The sequence below is a fragment of the Emys orbicularis genome, chromosome 10, assembly GCF_028017835.1.
Source record: "Emys orbicularis isolate rEmyOrb1 chromosome 10, rEmyOrb1.hap1, whole genome shotgun sequence".
Taxonomy (NCBI): Eukaryota; Metazoa; Chordata; order Testudines; family Emydidae; genus Emys; species Emys orbicularis.
In genome coordinates, this window is record NC_088692.1 from 48,564,624 (window position 1) to 48,581,064 (window position 16,441).

Below are 16,441 nucleotides of genomic sequence, written 5' to 3' on the forward strand. Positions count from 1 at the left end.
GGGGGGGCTGGCTTCATCCCCACGCTGCTCCGGCTTTTTTGGGGGGGGGACAGACGCTGTCTTCAGCCCCCCCCTCCCCCCAGCTTCTTTTATTGAAAAAGTGGAACAGCTTCAGTGGGAGAGATTGAGAGAGCCCAGCCCCAGAATCTCCCATAGCCCAGTGGCCTGTGTGAAATTCGCAGGTAGTTTTGGGTTGACAGGCTGCGTTGTGCAGTAGATAAACTCCTCACTATCATTGCCTTTCGAGACGTGTTCACAATCGCCTGGTGGAAGAAGTTTCATAACGAGTTAATTTTTCAAGCACTGTGTTGAGGCCAGGGGCCAGCCCAGTGATCTGTTGGCAGGGCTCTGCAGGAGCCTTGGGCTTAATTCCCTGTCTGGTCTCTCATCCCCTGCTAGGACTGTTCAGTCCCCTTCAGCCAGAAGAATGGGGCTTACAAGGGAAAGGGGGCCTTAACCTAGGAAGGGCATGAGTGGGGGCAGATCTTGGGGATCTGTAAAGGATACTGAGGCAGCCTCTGTAGGGAACAAATCACACTATACTACGTCCATGCCACTACAACAGTGTGCACACCATGGGCTGAATGCAGCCCTGTGCCTGACCTGTTCGTTATAGAGCCTGCAGAGGATACAGGTTCTAGCATGTGATGCCCTGTCTCAATCCATGAGAGCTGCGTCCAGAGCTTGCTGTTGTGTGAGTCTCCCCAGGTTCTCCTCAGTATTTAAGATGGGAGTAGTTGTGATCTTTTTCCATTTTATTTCCTCGAGTTCCTGACAGGTTGCCAGCCTGACCCCCAGAAGGGCAAAATTTCATGCCTCTGGCTTAGTGTTACTGACAAGCCATGTTCTCCAGAGACCACAAGGGAGTCGTGGGAGCACAGGGAGGGGTGGCTGTGTGACTGACGCGATGTTCCCAGGTATGTCTGGGGCTGTTTGCTGTCGTACCTGGTACCACTCTGCTTTCTCTCTCTGGCTGTCTCTCACCAGTGTGCGCCGTACCCAAGTCATCGATGACGAGTCGGATTACTTTGCTACAGACTCCAACCAGTGGCTGTCCAAACAGGAGCGCGAGGCACTGCAGAAGAGAGAGGAGGAGCTGCGAGAGCTGCGCCATGCTTCTCGACTTGCCAGAAAAATTACCATCGACTTTGCTGGCAGGCAGATCCTGGAGGAGCAGGACAGCATGGCTGAATATCACAGCAAGTGAGTAGGTGGCACCAGGCACCGAGCTGGCAGGGAGCAGAGTATGCTCCAGAGAGCAGAGAGAGGAGAAACACTATCTGTGATTGTTAGCGAGGCAGCTGAGCTACTGTCAGTAGCAACAGACGACAAACTGCGGAGCCCATTCTCTTGAGAGGCAGCCCTGCCACTCGGTTAGAATGTTCTGTGCTTCTCCCTGTATCTCATTGTTTGGGACAAACAGGATCCTGAGCTCTTAGCAACTGGTTTGCTCCTGCTGCTTATTTCCCCGTTTGCAATCTCATCCCTCTGTCTGTGGTGTTGCAGACATCTGCCGTAGTCATGACAGCACAAACAGAGAGTTTAGGGGTTTGTGCTTCAGGAGCAGATAGATGATGCTCCTAAGGAGCAAAAATCTGTTTGTGTGCAAATATGCTAGTAATAAAGAAGAGGCAAAAAGGAAGCAATGATATAATAACTTGATGTTCTGTAGAGCTTTGCATCCCTGGGCATCTTCCAGACTCCCTGTAACAGGATCACTTCCCCCACAAATGAAATTCAGCATCCTCTGGGGTGGAACATGGCAGCCAGTCTATGTGTACAGTACTGCCCCCCAGCTTTTAGGAGGTAGACTGAAGAATACCACATCCCAAATGGAGTTGCCCACATTAGGGTTTGGCCAGGCCACTGTGGCTCTCAGAAGGCAGGTCTAGTGGCTTGGACACAAGCCTGGGACTGTTTAAGTCTCTGCTCCGCCACAGACTTCTTGTGTGACCTTGGGCAAGTCACTTAGAGTGTCCGTGCCTCAGTTTCCCAACTGTAAAATTGGGATGTGCCATCATCCCCATCTCATAGGGCTGTTGAAGGCTGTGAGGCTCAGATACTACGGGGTGCCAGATAACCACTTTAGATAGAGTCTTGCTCTGTGACCAGTGTCCTGGGATCATTACTGACCAGGGATGATCTGGACGCCAATTTTACAGGGCTACCCTGTGCTGTGCAGGGCCATGCTCTCAGTACTGACTGTTCCTGCTGAATTGCACTCTGTCTGACTTACAGGCAGAACTGTCCTAAGCTGGCACGTTGGTCAGCGTTCCAGGCCGGTAGCTCCCTGGGAGAATGCAGGACAGAGCAGCTGTATATCTACAGCAGACATGCCTTGAGTGTCTGCGTGAGCCCGAGTATCAGAGTGAGGGAGGCAGCAGTGGAGCAGCCTGGCTGGGAGAGATGGCAGGAAGGGCTTCTGGGACGGGGAGGCTGGGAGGTATTAACATGGTTTGTGTCTCCTTGCAGGTTGGATGAAACGATCGATGCCATTAACTGTGGCACATTAAGCAAGCCATCGAGGAGCCCCGAGGGGAAGTTTGAAGAGAGCTCTGGGCTTCTGGTGAATCCCCACCTTCTCCAGCCTGCCCCCTTGGTCAGTGCCAATTTCTGATTCCTTCCCGAGCAGTGACTGCCAAGAGACATGGGCCCAAGTATTAGCAACACATGGGAAGTTACGGCATCTCTTCCCTGTCCCCCAGCCTCCTCTGTGGGATTAGGATCATCTGAGCTAAAGATGGACATGGCCAGCTAGGTGGCTTAATCCATCCCAAACTCTCGGCCTGGGCAGGATTTTTGCCAGTGGCATATTTAACCCTGCGCAGTGGGTTTCCCTCCCCTTCCTCAGCCTGATGCATCTCGCTCTTGGGAAGGTTTCCGGACATTCAGTCTAAAGGAGTTTCCCTTTTAACATTTCATTTATAAGAATCCACCAGGCAGATTTCAGTTGTGCCCCCTCGGTCACGGTCTCCACTTGCAAGTGTCCCTTCTAGTCTGTCCTTGGTTCCTGTGCACCATTTGTGCTCAGACACTTCCAAGCATTAATATACACTTGTTCTTAGTCTGTGACAGGCCATGCCAGATAATGCAAGTTAAACCCATCCCTGTCTTCATACCAGGCTTTGTGCCTCTCCTGCCTCCACTTAACCTTTTTTCTACATCCAGGTATTTTTCGAGAGTTGTGGGAGCTCTTGGGCTATAGTTGGTTGATTTTTCTCCTGCCCTCTCAAGAGGAAAAGGCATGTGATAAGTGGCCATGAGTACTGCTTGTGCACCCAGAAGGGGTCTGTGGCTGCACCAGAAGGCTGGCTCTGAATGCCAATATCCCATATGACAATCCACAATGAGGGGGAGGATGCTACATCAGCAGATTGTCTGAACAATCCCTTTGGCCTCCCTTAAACTCTTCCCAGTGCAGGTGCCGCCAGCGGGGGGTTGCTCAGTTGTGAACACACTATGAATGTGCTGTCTATGCTTTGGGACACCGTCGGTTGATAGTTCTACTCTTTAAATCTGCCATTTAGTTCAGGGGCAGCCAATGTGAGGGTTACATAGAGCAGATTACAGTTTCCCTTGCTTTGACTGCTACCAAGGTGTGGCATGCAGAGACTCCAGGCTTTGGCATGCAGTGCTCCATTTGATGAGTGCTCTGCTCTCCTTTGTATGCTTGGCTTGTGGTCTCTATGGGGGGCATGACAAAGGTGGCCACCTGGCCCACATCTTGCCCTGAGTGTCACTTGCACCATCCCAGGTTAGATTCTGTCCCCACTCCCTCCCCTTTGGGTTCAAGTCTGGCTTACCCAGCAGTATCCAGAGAATGATAAGAGCAGGGTTCTGATCCAGTGGGCCAAAGAATGGACAGATCTAATCCAGCAGGGGGGCTAGGCCATGGTGCCTTTTGCACTGTTGTTCTTAAGTAAAGGAAAAACTTAGTGATTTCGACCAAGAGTTAAACCTTCTGTTATGTGTTTGTTTTGAACATGCTGAAGTGGGTAGACCAGACTGGATTGCTCCTGCACAGAAAAACTGCCCATTCTGCAGAAACTGGGCATGAGTCTGCCTCTGAAAGGAACAGGTTACGGATTCAGGATCGAGAATTACAGGAGATCTCGGATGATGGCTGGTGTCTCAGCATGCACCAGCCTTGGGCTTCCTTGCTGGTAAAAGGAATCAAAAGGTAAAAAAAAAGGCATGGAACTGTGATATGTTCTGAACAATATGCAGTTATGCCAACAGCTTTGTAATTGCCCCCCCCCAACCCCCCCCCCCCCCAACATAGTGCCTGCAATGAGAACAGTTCCCAAAACTCATACCATAAGGACAGAATTTAGTTACATTGCAGTGATGTTCTGATACATGCTGAGGACTCGGTGGCCCTAAGCTATTGCCTAGTACAGTCCCACTGGCACTTTCCATTTAGCTCTCTAATTGCACACACAGCCCGCTTCCCTGGGGGAAATGTTTGTGCAGGAAATGTATGAACAGGGAGCTGCACTTCTTCATCCGAGCATGCTGTTGGGTTCGGAGCTGAGCAGGCTGGAAAGAGCCAGCTTCTTTATGATGATAATTAATGAAGGCCTGAAAATACTCCAATATTTTGCTATTTTTGTACAAATTCCTTGGTAGATAACTTGCAGCATCATGGTGCTCCATGCCTAGGAGCTGGGTTCCTGAGGGAGGAGGTGTTACTAGACAAGCTTCTGCTTTACAAGGCAGTTTTCCAGACAAATCAGCTGCTGTTTCCCTGTTCCAGTGTAATTGGGGTGTCTTGGGAAATCCCTGAATTTCTGTAGATTTTTTTTTTCTGAAGTTTCTGAGGAGATGACTTTTAATTCTGAAAAGCAGACTTATCAGTTCCTCAGGCTGTAGAGACTTCAGATCCCACATTACCGTGCTCCTAGATCTAAGCAGCCTGGGAATGCTGCAAGCCAGCCACTCTGATAAAGTTGGAGCCTTTCATGCTGTCCCCATAGTCTCTGGGAGCTGCACCTAAAGAAAAGGGAAGACGCTGACTGCTTTGTCCAAGTCTGTGGGCCACGTTGCCCATTAGATTGCATACTGACCACTGCCTAGCTCCTAGGAATACAGAGACTTGATTTCTGGGTACTGCAAAGTCAGAGTAGAGTGACTAAACCACCTAAATAAGTCGCTTGATGAGATTCACTGACTCCAGAAGTCTTCTCACTAACAGCCCTCCTCACTGAAGAGGAAAACGCCCTTTCCCAGGGCAAAGCTTGGTAACAGGAGTCACAGGGTGAAACGTTCCATTTACGACTGTGCCATGTGGGATCTCAGCTGGTATGTCAGTTCTGCATTCTCTTCTGTTCACTCTAGGGTGGAGGGCAGGACCTGGTACACATCCCACAGAGGGCGGCTGTGGATAGCAGCTACTGCTAAAAGACCATCCCCTCAAGAAATCTCTGAGCTAGAGGCCACATACAGAATGCTGCTCCGTGAAGGTGAACCTCACTATTGAGTCTCTGATTTTGGTACCTTGAGCCGTGTAATGAGCAGAGGCAGGAAGCAGGCGCTCTTGGGCAGTTATCGCTGCTTCTCTCATTAACATTCCTTTCTCCTTTCAGTTCCCCTCTTCCTTTCTGCATTTTTTCAGCCAGAAGGGTGTCACGAAGCAGATCAACCCTGTCCTCTTGGCTAGTCAGAAGCTGTGAGCATTAGTGAATTGCATCTTACTTTGACAATACCTCCTGGCAGCAGTGCCTCTTAGTTCTTGGTTCAGGCAATAGGTCATTGCTTGTGAATGGACGAAGGAGCTGGTGCGTTGAAGTTCAAATGCTGTCATACGTTCTGGCCTCCTGGAGGCCAGGAATAAAAAGCTGCAGGTTAGCATGCAGATCTCTCGCTCTTGTGAGGCTAGGTGAGCCTGAGGCATCAACCTGGTCCAGGCTGCATAGCCAGGGAGATGTCGCCTCTTGGTGCAGCACCTCTGGATAGTAGTCAGCCCAGATGTGATGCCTAGGGATTTCCTTCTTCCTCATCAAAGCAAGGAACTGTGCATTCACTGTGCATCGGCCATACTGCTGCCTGAAAAGAGACAACAGGGGAGAGATGCACAAAAGCATGATGCTAACATCCCTCGCCAGGAGCGAGAGCCCCAAATCTCAGGCCATCTTGGCTTTTTGTGCGTTTGCTTTTAAAGCAGCATGGCCCAGTGGCTGGAGCACTGGACTGGGATTCAGAAGACCTGGGTTCTATTCTTGGCTCTGGCCTGCTGGGTAACCTTGGGTAAGTCACTTACCTGCTTTGTGCCTCAGTTTCCCCATCTGTAAAATGAGGATAATGATACTGACCTTTGTAAAGTGCTTTGAGATCTACAAATGGAAGGTGCTTTACAAGAGCTAGAGTCTATTTTTATTAAGGTCACTTTGGCTCAGCTGGCAGTTGACAGTTGCTTCCATCTCCAAAGCACCGCATGATCTAACATGCTGTATTGTGCTCATTGGCAGTTTCTGCTAAAGGGCTGGCTCAGGATTGGAATAATGGGAGTGGTGGATATCAGGATGGAGGTGCATGGACTGAGTGTATTGGGAGCCCCAGTACATTACAGCAGAGTTGTAGCAGGGCAGGATGGAGATGTGTTGGCAGAGCCATGCACAGTCTTTGTCTTTACCATCATCTGTCTGGCTTAAGCCAGTTCTCCAAGACCATGTTTCCTAAGCAATGCACCATATGTCCCAAAATATGAAAGGAATTACAGAAAATAAACACTAAATAAACACTGATTTAGTTGGGGATTGGTCCTGCTTTGAGCAGGGGGTTGGACTCAATGACCTCCTGAGATCCCTTCCAACCCTGATATTCTATGATTCAAATTTTCTTGTGCCTCAAGAAGTTTGAGCGGAAGAGATGTGCAAATGAGCCTGTGTTTCCAGTTAAGAGCTTACTGAGAAATTGGACGATCACAGAGAGCGTGTGTGTGTTCAATCCTTTTCTTTCTCTTGACACAGATGTGGAATTTCCCAGAGATTATCCTTCTGGGTGCCTCCTGGGTTGCGTGGACTTGACTGATTGTCTATCACAAGAACAATTCAAGGAGCAGGTGAGTAAGGAAAACCAGCCTATCTGAGCTGACTTTTTAACTGTCTACATACTGATCTTCAGACTACCCTGACTCGTATCTGTACATTGATCCATGGGAAAGTAAGGAGAATACTGAAGAAAGGATTTAAATTAAGATGAGGAGAACCACTACTCTTGTGTGCACTGGGAAGAGAACACATTTCAGCAAGAGTTTCCCCTGAACCAGTGTGGAAAGTGGTCTAAGTGCTGGTACAGACTAGACAAAACAATGTTTGATGCTGCTGGGAGCATGATGGAATGCTGGTGGAAGCCAGTCTCTGGTATGGCTTTGGAAGTAGTTTTGTCAAGTCTACATTATTCTTATCGTCTCTGTTTAATCCAGTCAACACTGGTTCAGGGGAACCAATGCTGAAAGGTGTTCATGGCTTTCCTGGTGCCAACAAGGCTGTTGTGACAGACGTGGCTCACCTGCACACTGATGGCATTCTGCAGACCGCTGTAGGAGAAGCACTGCTGTCCTGGATTAAAGCTATCCTCACTGCATTTCAGCTTTGTTTGGCACCAGCTGTATTAAGAGTTAGGAGCTTAAACTTCACACCAGTGTGACATCTGATTAAACACCATTTATTTCCTTGACTGGTCCCTATTAAGCAGAATTTATGTGAATGCTATCCCAGTTAAGCAGCAGTCACTGCCAGTCCCTATCCATAGGTTAAGTGGATTCTTTGAGAAAGAAGCTGATAAAGTGGCTGTCCGGGAGAAGAATGCTTAAAGCAGAATGTACCGTAGCAGTGAGTTTCCTTTGGGCTGTGGAGAAGCAGCTGATCAGTGTGACATCATTTCACATGAGGGAGAGCTCTGCTCCTCCCTCTTTCTCCCCCTCTCCCCCCAGCCCTGTGAGTTTATGCCAAGCAGAAGCAGGAAGAGTGGTGGTTGGGGACTAGAGATAAAGGCGACATGCTGAACTGGATGGGATTTTTCTTTTCCCTGTCATCTGTTTGGCTTTTAGAATTGGGACAGGAGTGTTAGAATCTGAACAGCAGAGGGCGCCTTGGGACTGAGGTATCAGAAAGGCCACTTAAATGTCATGACCATGCAGCCTGCCTAGAGTGACAGAATCCTAGGAAGTGAAGAAGGGAGTAGACGAATTAGATCATCACCTCCATCCCCTGGGGCCAGAGCATGATTGTTCCATACACTATATTAGCCAATGCCCTGTGCAGTCTGGTTTCAAATGAGGGCCTTTTTCCTTTCCCAGCTGCCGTCGGGAAACTTTCCCCAGTCTAATCAGGTGCACTGATAGGAGATATGATCTCCAGCCTATATTTTTTCTTTTTTTAATTGAATCCCATCACTCCTAATTCCACCCCATGGAAACGCCCTGGAAAATTCCTCTTCTTTCTTGGTGGTTATTCCCTGTAGGTACATGTATTGTAGACAGTTGTCATGGCGCTTCCCTAGTTTTTGTTAACACAAGCTGTATGTAATTAGCCTTTAATCTCTCCTCATAGATCAAGCCCTCCAGACTCTTCGTCAGCTCTGTTGCTGTCTCACAATTCCTTCCAGTTTGCTGTCATCTTTCTGTTTTGTTGAGGCACCAGAATTGAACACGTTATTCCAGGAGCAGTCTTGCCAGAACTGTATAATTTCCTTTCCTCTCCTTTCAGTGCTATGTTGCCTTTACATGTCCAGCCCAAAATCACACTGGCTTTTTGCTGTTACCATACTGCATTGTAAATGTATATAGTCTCTAATTTGCTGTTTCTTTCAGAATTAATGCTATCCACGAGTCACTATTTGTGGGTTTGGTATTTTTCCCCATATGTATTGGCTTGAATTTAATATGAAGACCTGAGTGTGGCTCCCACTTAAATCACTGATGAGGATGTCTACATTTAGTTGTTGCCTCTTGTCAATAATGAGTGTAGCTGAATCAGAGAGAAAACAGTTTAACTCTGAGTGTATGTAGAAGGGATGTAAATATTGTTTTAAAAGTTAACCGTTTAATTGCTTACAAAATATTTCATTTAAACGGTTAAGTGATTAAAGGGCCGGCCAGTGTGGCTGGGGCTGGGACCGCTCTGGCTGGTGCGCGGGGCCACTGGGGTTGGCGGGCCAGCTAATGTGGGGTCACTGGGGTTGACAGGCCGGCCCGGGGGTTAACGGTTAAGGCAGGTTAACATTTTACATCCCTAGTATGTAGACAGGACCAACCCACATTCAGCACTGCTGCATGCGATGTGGTTCTGTCTACTCTCATCTATTTTCAACACAGTTTTAGCAGCACCTGATACAGAAGCTGGCTGTTGCAATGGGTCCCTTTCCTAGTGCAGACAAATCCCTGTTGGCTTCAGGGTAAGCGGGGTGGAGCATCTAGTTTTCTGCACACTTGTATCTATCATAGGAGAAAATATTTTAAAAACCTACAATACAGTAAGATAAACAGTGCAAACCTGGCAGCAGAGATCCCTCCATGAGAGCAAGACATGCTAGACTTCTTCACCAACATTCTCCTTTGATTATCTGCCCCCACCCCCTCAGCTCCCATTTGATACTTCTTTCACATTTCCAGGAAATGGAGTAATTACACAGTTCCCATGTAACCACATCAGTGGATGATGGTTTGAAAATTAAATAATTGCCCAATATGCACATTGCCTGGTGATGGAGGCCACGTTTTTTTCAAGATCGACAAGTTTGATTTTACTTGTCTAATCTTTTCTGTAGGTAAAGGTGATTCTCTTTCCTAGCTGTTTGCTTCCTCTGTCAGGTTATTAATGAAGTTTAGTAAAACCCAGCTCTTAATTTCCAGGACACCCTGCTGCTGTTTTTCACTCCGCTTCATCCTTTAATATTTACATTACAGATTTGCTCAGAAGGCTAAGTCAGAATGAGGCCCTGTTGTGCTGAGCAAACAGACGGGTAGAGATGGTCCCTACCTCAGAGACCTCACAGTCTAATTGGCGTATTCTTTATTAGTTGTTAATTTGAGGACTTACAAGTTCACAGTATACATACAGTATGTTCACATCACTGCTGTGGGCCCAATCCTTCAGCCCTTACTAAGATGTAATTTTTGCATGACTGGTCGTATTGATTTCAGTGCAGCAATTTGCATGATTAAGGACTAACTGTATGAGGAAGAGTTGCAGTATTGGGTCCTGTGTTAATGGAGTGCCCGGGAGCTTAGGGGTGGGGTGAGGTGAGGAAGAAAGATGGTCGTAAGGCTAAAATCACCACAGACCTGCAATCAGGTGACATGGGCGCTAAGCCCAGCTGTGCTACTGATTTGCTGTGTGAACATGGGCAAGTCACTTAACCTCTCTGTGCCTGTTTCTCTATCTGTAAGATGGAATACTGCTTCCCTGGCAGAAGTGGTGTGAGGCTGATGTCATTCCTTGTGATCCTTGGATAAGGTACAAAGGGTTATCATCAGATACAACATCCACCTGACATGAATGGTTTGAATTGCACTGGCAACAGTAGAGTGAAGCTATAACTGCTCCCGTCACTCAGCCTGGTTACCGGTCTGCTCTGCTGCTCAGACAGCCCAAGATGTGGCAGGCTTAACTCTGAATGTCTGGCCTGTGCTGACAGATCTCCCATCTTCTTGGAGTGTGTTCTGGGTTCACTTGCTTTCATTAATGGGAGCCTCAAAAAATGGAAATTCAACTCCAAATGGTCCCTTTGTTGCGCTTAGCTGTGCTAATGGTGACCTGCCAAGAGTTAAGAGGCTGCTTTTCCCTGCTCCAGGCTGACCTCACCAACACCTCAAGCAGAGCAGAGAGCTGCCTTCCTTTTCCTGTATTAGGTGTTAGTGAGCTCATCAGTTGTAACTGGGGAAACACAGAATGCTACAGGCAGGCCTTGGCAGGGAAATAAAGAACCAGATGATTTACAATTAATGCACTGAGATCTATTCATATTCTGTTGATGATCTGAGATCTAAACCAGCTTTTATTTTAATTACCAAAAAGCATTTTCATATCAGCTATTTAGGTATTTCTAAATGGTTTTGAAAGTGGGTAGGTATATCTGTAACTACAGGTAGATCAAACCTTGGTATTAAATACCAGATAATAATGCTGGAAAGCAATTAGGAATTTACATTTCACATGTGAGTGAAAAATCACCTGCCACTTTAAATCTGTGTAAGGGGGCTTTGCTAAATTTTTGTGCCTGAAGGGCAAGTGTGCCTTTTCAGTAGGCTTCACTTTTCCCACTCCGCTGAGTTTGAACCTGGTGCTCCAAAAATACTAGGGTGCCAGGAATACAAGAAACAATTCATATCCCATGCAGGAATACAATAAATAAGTCTTGCTGTACTTAGGATCCAGAAGATAACATTCTTAGGAATGTTTACAGATGAGAGACTAAGGGCAAGTCTACACTAGAGCGCTACATCCGCACAGCTGCACCGATGCAGCTATGCCGCTGTAGCACATCTGGTGAAGACATGCTATGCTGATGGTAGAGCGTTCTCTTGTCGGCATAATTACTCCAGCTCCGCAAGAGGTGGAAGCTATATCGGCTATATCCACTGACATAGCGCCGCTGTGGACAGTGCTTAGGTCACTGTAACTTGCATCGCTCATGGGGGTGTCTTTTTCACACCCTTGAGCGACGTAAGTTAGGTTGATTTAAGCGGTACTGTAGACCAGTCCCAATACACGCTAGTAATCAGCCCCTGAACAAGAAATCAGAGAGAGAAAAACACATCTCAGGAACACGGTAACTGAATTATATAACATAAAATAGTGAAACTATATAGATATGTAAATAACATCTCCGGAACATGTGAATGTAAAATGAGTGCAAGTCCTAAGTATCTTATTCTAAAAGTCCAAAAGAAAAGTCACACAGATGCAGTATTGCCAATTCCAAGTGTTCTGAAATCATCAGATTTAAAAAAAAAAAACACCAGTAAATTTGGAATTTTTATTTATCCTCTGGGTTTTGAGCCTTTAGGATACGCTCCAGTCATGTTTCAAACTTTTCTCTGTAACCATGAATGTCATTCTCCCCTCCCACCCACCCTCCCCCTTTTTTTTTATTTAAAGAAAACTGAGATTCTCATTCAGTTATCTGACCCCAAGGGCTGGGACTTTAAGAACACCAAATATTATGAGCCTCATGATAAAATTGTGAGAGTTGGCAACATTTCAGAGGAGTTATCCTGGGGGATCTGCAAAGACCCTCTCACGTTTCAGTTTCTGACTGTAAAAGTTTCTTGACACAGGGTTCAAACAAGAGGGTTATGTGTGAGAGGCAGTGGCAACCCACACGTGAAAACACCTGTCTGTTGGTGTGCGTGTACTTTCTGTGGGGGTAGGAATTCCATCTCAGATCTCGGGTGATCTGTGTTTTGAAGATGGAGTAATAACGTTGTTTCTCACTGTGGCAGTTAACACCTTCTACTTCCTGATGAGAGTCTGCTAAGTTGTACATGTCTACCATTAAAAAGGTCTCCACGAGGATTTGAGATTTGTTTGGAACTTGACTAGCCTGGTGCAGAAAGTAGTGTATCTATGCCACAGTTAACAATTGTAGCTAGCATCCATGCCCTTCTAACTCAGGGGCCCACAAAATTAGCAGTGTCTGAACCTGCATTGATCACATGTAATCTAATTCCAGATCAGGTTGTATTAGGTCTAATTCTGGCTTGCAGAGACCTACAGATGGTGCAAAGAGCATGTGTATACCAACCCTCCTGTTTGAGATTTCTCAGTATACTTTTCCAGGCAAGAGAGTCCTCCTCCAGGGTCTTGCTTATCTGTGACAAAGCAGAGCAAATTAGGGATACGGTTAATTTGGATTTTAGTCCTCCAGGGCCTTTAGAATTTTTCCTTATCCAAAGCTCTCTAGTTTTCAGAAGAGCTTGTTCTGATACTCTAGCTTCCCATCATAAGCCAGCAGATATAAAAAATTTACTGCTCAAATCTGTTAAGATGCAGGAGAAATTGCCAGTTGATGATTAATTTAGGAACACATTAGCATGCCAAAAGGAACTGAATGTTGGTTTTACAGCATTTGATAGAGGCTTGCATGCCCTCTTCTCTGGTTTCAGAGACCCTGGGGAAGAACTGAGGCTAAAGCCGAAGCATATGACTTAATTAATGGTGATTGTAGATTTAGCCTTTGCTACTATTTTAGCAAGCTAGTCAGTGGTTTGGGACTTAACATTGCTCTCAAACACAGTCCACACTCTATGGAGAGTCAAAACTCACCTCCTTCTTGGTATTTGATTTTACTAATACTGACAGTAAAGATAAGGTAACAAAATTCAATTCAAACCTTCCTAGACTTCGGTGCTTCTAGAGTTCCTCCCTCCAGACTGCTCAGCCCTCACCCTAGATCTTCAATTTCTAGAGAACAAGTCCCAGCTCCCTTATTCCAGGGTGGGGTAATGAACCATCTGCTCTAGTAAATCATTAAACTTTTAAAGTTTGCGGATGATACCAAGCTGGGAGGGTCTGCAAGTGCTTTGGAGGATAGGATTAAAATTCAAAATTATCTGGAAAAATGATGTGAAGTAAATAGGATGAAATTCAATAAGGACAAATGTGGAGTACTCCACTTAGGAAGGAACAATCAGTTGCACACATACAAAATGGGAAATGAATGCCTAGGAATGAGTACTGTGGAAAGGGATCTGGGAGTTATAGTGGGTCGCAAGCTAAATATGGGTGAACAATGTAACACTGGGGGAGGGGGGGGAAGCGGACATCATTCCGGGATATATTAACAGGAGTGTTGTAAGCAAGACACAAGAAGTAATTCTTTTGCTCTACTCCGCGCTGATACAGCCTCCACTGGAGTATTGTGTCCAGTTCTGCATGCCACATTTCAGGAAAGGTGTGGACAAATTGGAAAAAGTCCAGAGAAGAGCAACAAAAATGATTAAAGGTCTAGAAAACATGACCTATGAGGGAAGATTGAAAAAATTGGATTTGTTTAGTCTGGAGAAGAGAAGACCAAAGGGGGACACGATAACAGTTTTCAAGTACATAAAAGGTTGTTGCAAGGAGGAGGGAGAAAAATTGTTCTCCTTAACCTCTGAGGATAGGACAAGAAGTTGCCATGAAGGAGGTTTAGGTTGCACATTAGGAAAAACTTCCTAACTGTCAGGGTGGTTAAGCACTGGAACAAATTGCCTAGGGAGGTTGTGGAATCTCCATCATCGGAGGTTTTTAAGAACAGGTTAGATAAACACCTGTCAGGAATCGTCTACTTATAACATAGTCCTGCCTTGAGTTCAGGGGACTGGAGTAGATAACCTCTCAAGGTCCCTTCCAGTCCTACACTTCTATGATTAGAGCCCTCTTAGCATTCCACAGCTGGAGCAGCAGGTGAGAAGTTGGATTGTTACAGGCAAACACTGCTGGCTTGCTACAAGGTCCTGCTAAAGACTGGATCCAAAAAGTAAACTCTGCTCAGTGACATAGATTTAAAAGGCTAGGGAATTACGAGTGAAAAATTATCGTGTGTGTGAGAGAGAGAAGAATATTTTAGCTGTTACTCAACACAGTTAATATAGTTCAAATACAAATGTGCAAGGACTGCACATACTTACATAAGCCTTCACCACCATGTAATTAATACATTTCATACCCCCAAACAGGTCAATCTTTCCAAATCCATTTATAAAAATATCTGGATTCCACCAATACATCCCACTGTGAGAATTGGTGGAACTCTGATATAATTTAATCAACAATATCTAAAACAAAGAGCATGCATCCAACAATTTGCTTTCATTACAGAGCAATGCTAGGGGGCAAAGCCAAGGCTGGGTAGGTAGAGTGATAGTGAGTGATGAAGTTTACCAGAGCAGGGAGTTGGGTGGATACATTAATTGTTAATTTCTAGCCAAGGGTCTTTGTGGGATTGTTTATGGCATTAGCTGGACTCTGCTGTATCACTTTTTTCCTTAACCCTTTGCTAACGCGGTTCTTGGTATTTGAATAATTAATTCCTCAGTAATCATTTATAAAAGGACTTTATTCTGCTGACAGAAGCACTCCCACAATGCTACCATGAGTTGCTAAGGCAGAAGGAAGCACTCTTTCCCCCACCATTCCAGTCCTCTGTTTTCTTCCTGCTCCCGCCTTTTGTTTGGCCATAAGAGAGGATGGCATGGAACAAGAAAACGTGTGAAATGTGCCTTTCGGCCTTTATACTGGTGAATGTTTTTCCAATTCCACTCAGTTTCTCCTGTTGGTCATCAGTCATCCAATAAATGTGTTGAACCCAACCAAATGTAGCTTGCTTGGCTCACCACAGGCAGGTGTTTTTCCAGGTAGGGAATAGAGTTGCTGAAGGCTTCAGTGGCACTCAGTCATTTGGCAGTGGTGAGCCTGGGCGTTGGGAAAGCAGAGGAGGACAGCTCACAGTCCAGGTTGTCTGGCGCTCTTGAATCCTCCAAGCCTTCTGAGAACAGAGCAGTGTGGGTCTGTTCAGCATTTTAAAATCAAATGCCATTCAACTAGTTTAAATGTTCATCTACCTTTTGAAGCCCCATTCCTATTAAATCATAATTACTTCCCCCTGCACCTTGCACAACCAAGCTACAGCCTGTGATGCAGATCTGGGCTGGGAACTCTGATGCAGAAAGCACCTCAGGAAAGTAGTGGTGCTTGACTTGAAAAGGGCGTCCTGGAGAGAATCCAGCAGTGCCCCACGCCTATCCTCCCTCCTGCTCGTGGATCTGATTGTGCTCCGGAATAGTGGAATACTGCACAAGCAGGCAGAGGAAAAAGTGACACCTGAGGGGCACAGTTGTGGGAAGAAGGGGAAATGAAGGCAGCCTAGCAAAGTTCCTTGTGCAGCCCCATGAAAGGAGCCTGTGCCGCTTGCCAGCATATGATCCACCAGCAGCAGATGTAAGCTCTCAAAAACAGCAGGGAGAATGTTGACTGCAACAATGCATCAAGGCTGTGGTTTTTAACCTCAGTGGTAAGGCAGTTAACTTTTTTTAACAAAGACATTATGATTGCCAAATCCATAACCATTAGCAGCTGTGGTTCTGAGCTGTTCCTTCCTCACTCGTTGCAGTCTAGACCGAACAGGCTTTCAAACTGAAGTTTGGCTGGCAGCTTTTGTTGTTTTGTAATCTTCCTTTTCCTTCTGCCAGTCCTGTCAAACTGAGTGGAATATCACTGATTAGCTGCTTCCTAGCCCAGCCTGCCCCAGCACTGCACCGAAGCACTTCCCTTCCTCTCAGCCATAGGGCTAATGCAGTGGCTTTGGACAGTTATCTGGGTTCTCGATCCCAAGGAGGTGGTAAATGGGGCATCAGCAATGAGAGTCCAGATCTCTGGCAAGAATACTGGATACTTTGTTTCTGGACTAGTAAACTTGGCATTGAAGTTTGGCCTCCCCTCCCGCCCATCAGGGAAGC

General features: G+C 46.2%; 1 protein-coding gene across 1 annotated transcript in view; it reads left to right on the forward strand.

Moving 5' to 3' along the window:
- The window catches only part of TRIP4 (thyroid hormone receptor interactor 4), a 45,404-nt gene that overhangs the window by 14,335 nt on the left and 14,628 nt on the right, over positions 1–16,441 (forward strand). Inside the window, exons 7-11 of the mRNA XM_065411887.1 lie at positions 988–1,203; positions 2,473–2,599; positions 3,993–4,180; positions 5,338–5,462; positions 6,969–7,060. Coding sequence (XP_065267959.1) covers positions 988–1,203; positions 2,473–2,599; positions 3,993–4,180; positions 5,338–5,462; positions 6,969–7,060 — 748 coding nt within the window. The remainder of the gene's footprint in view (positions 1–987; positions 1,204–2,472; positions 2,600–3,992; positions 4,181–5,337; positions 5,463–6,968; positions 7,061–16,441) is intronic.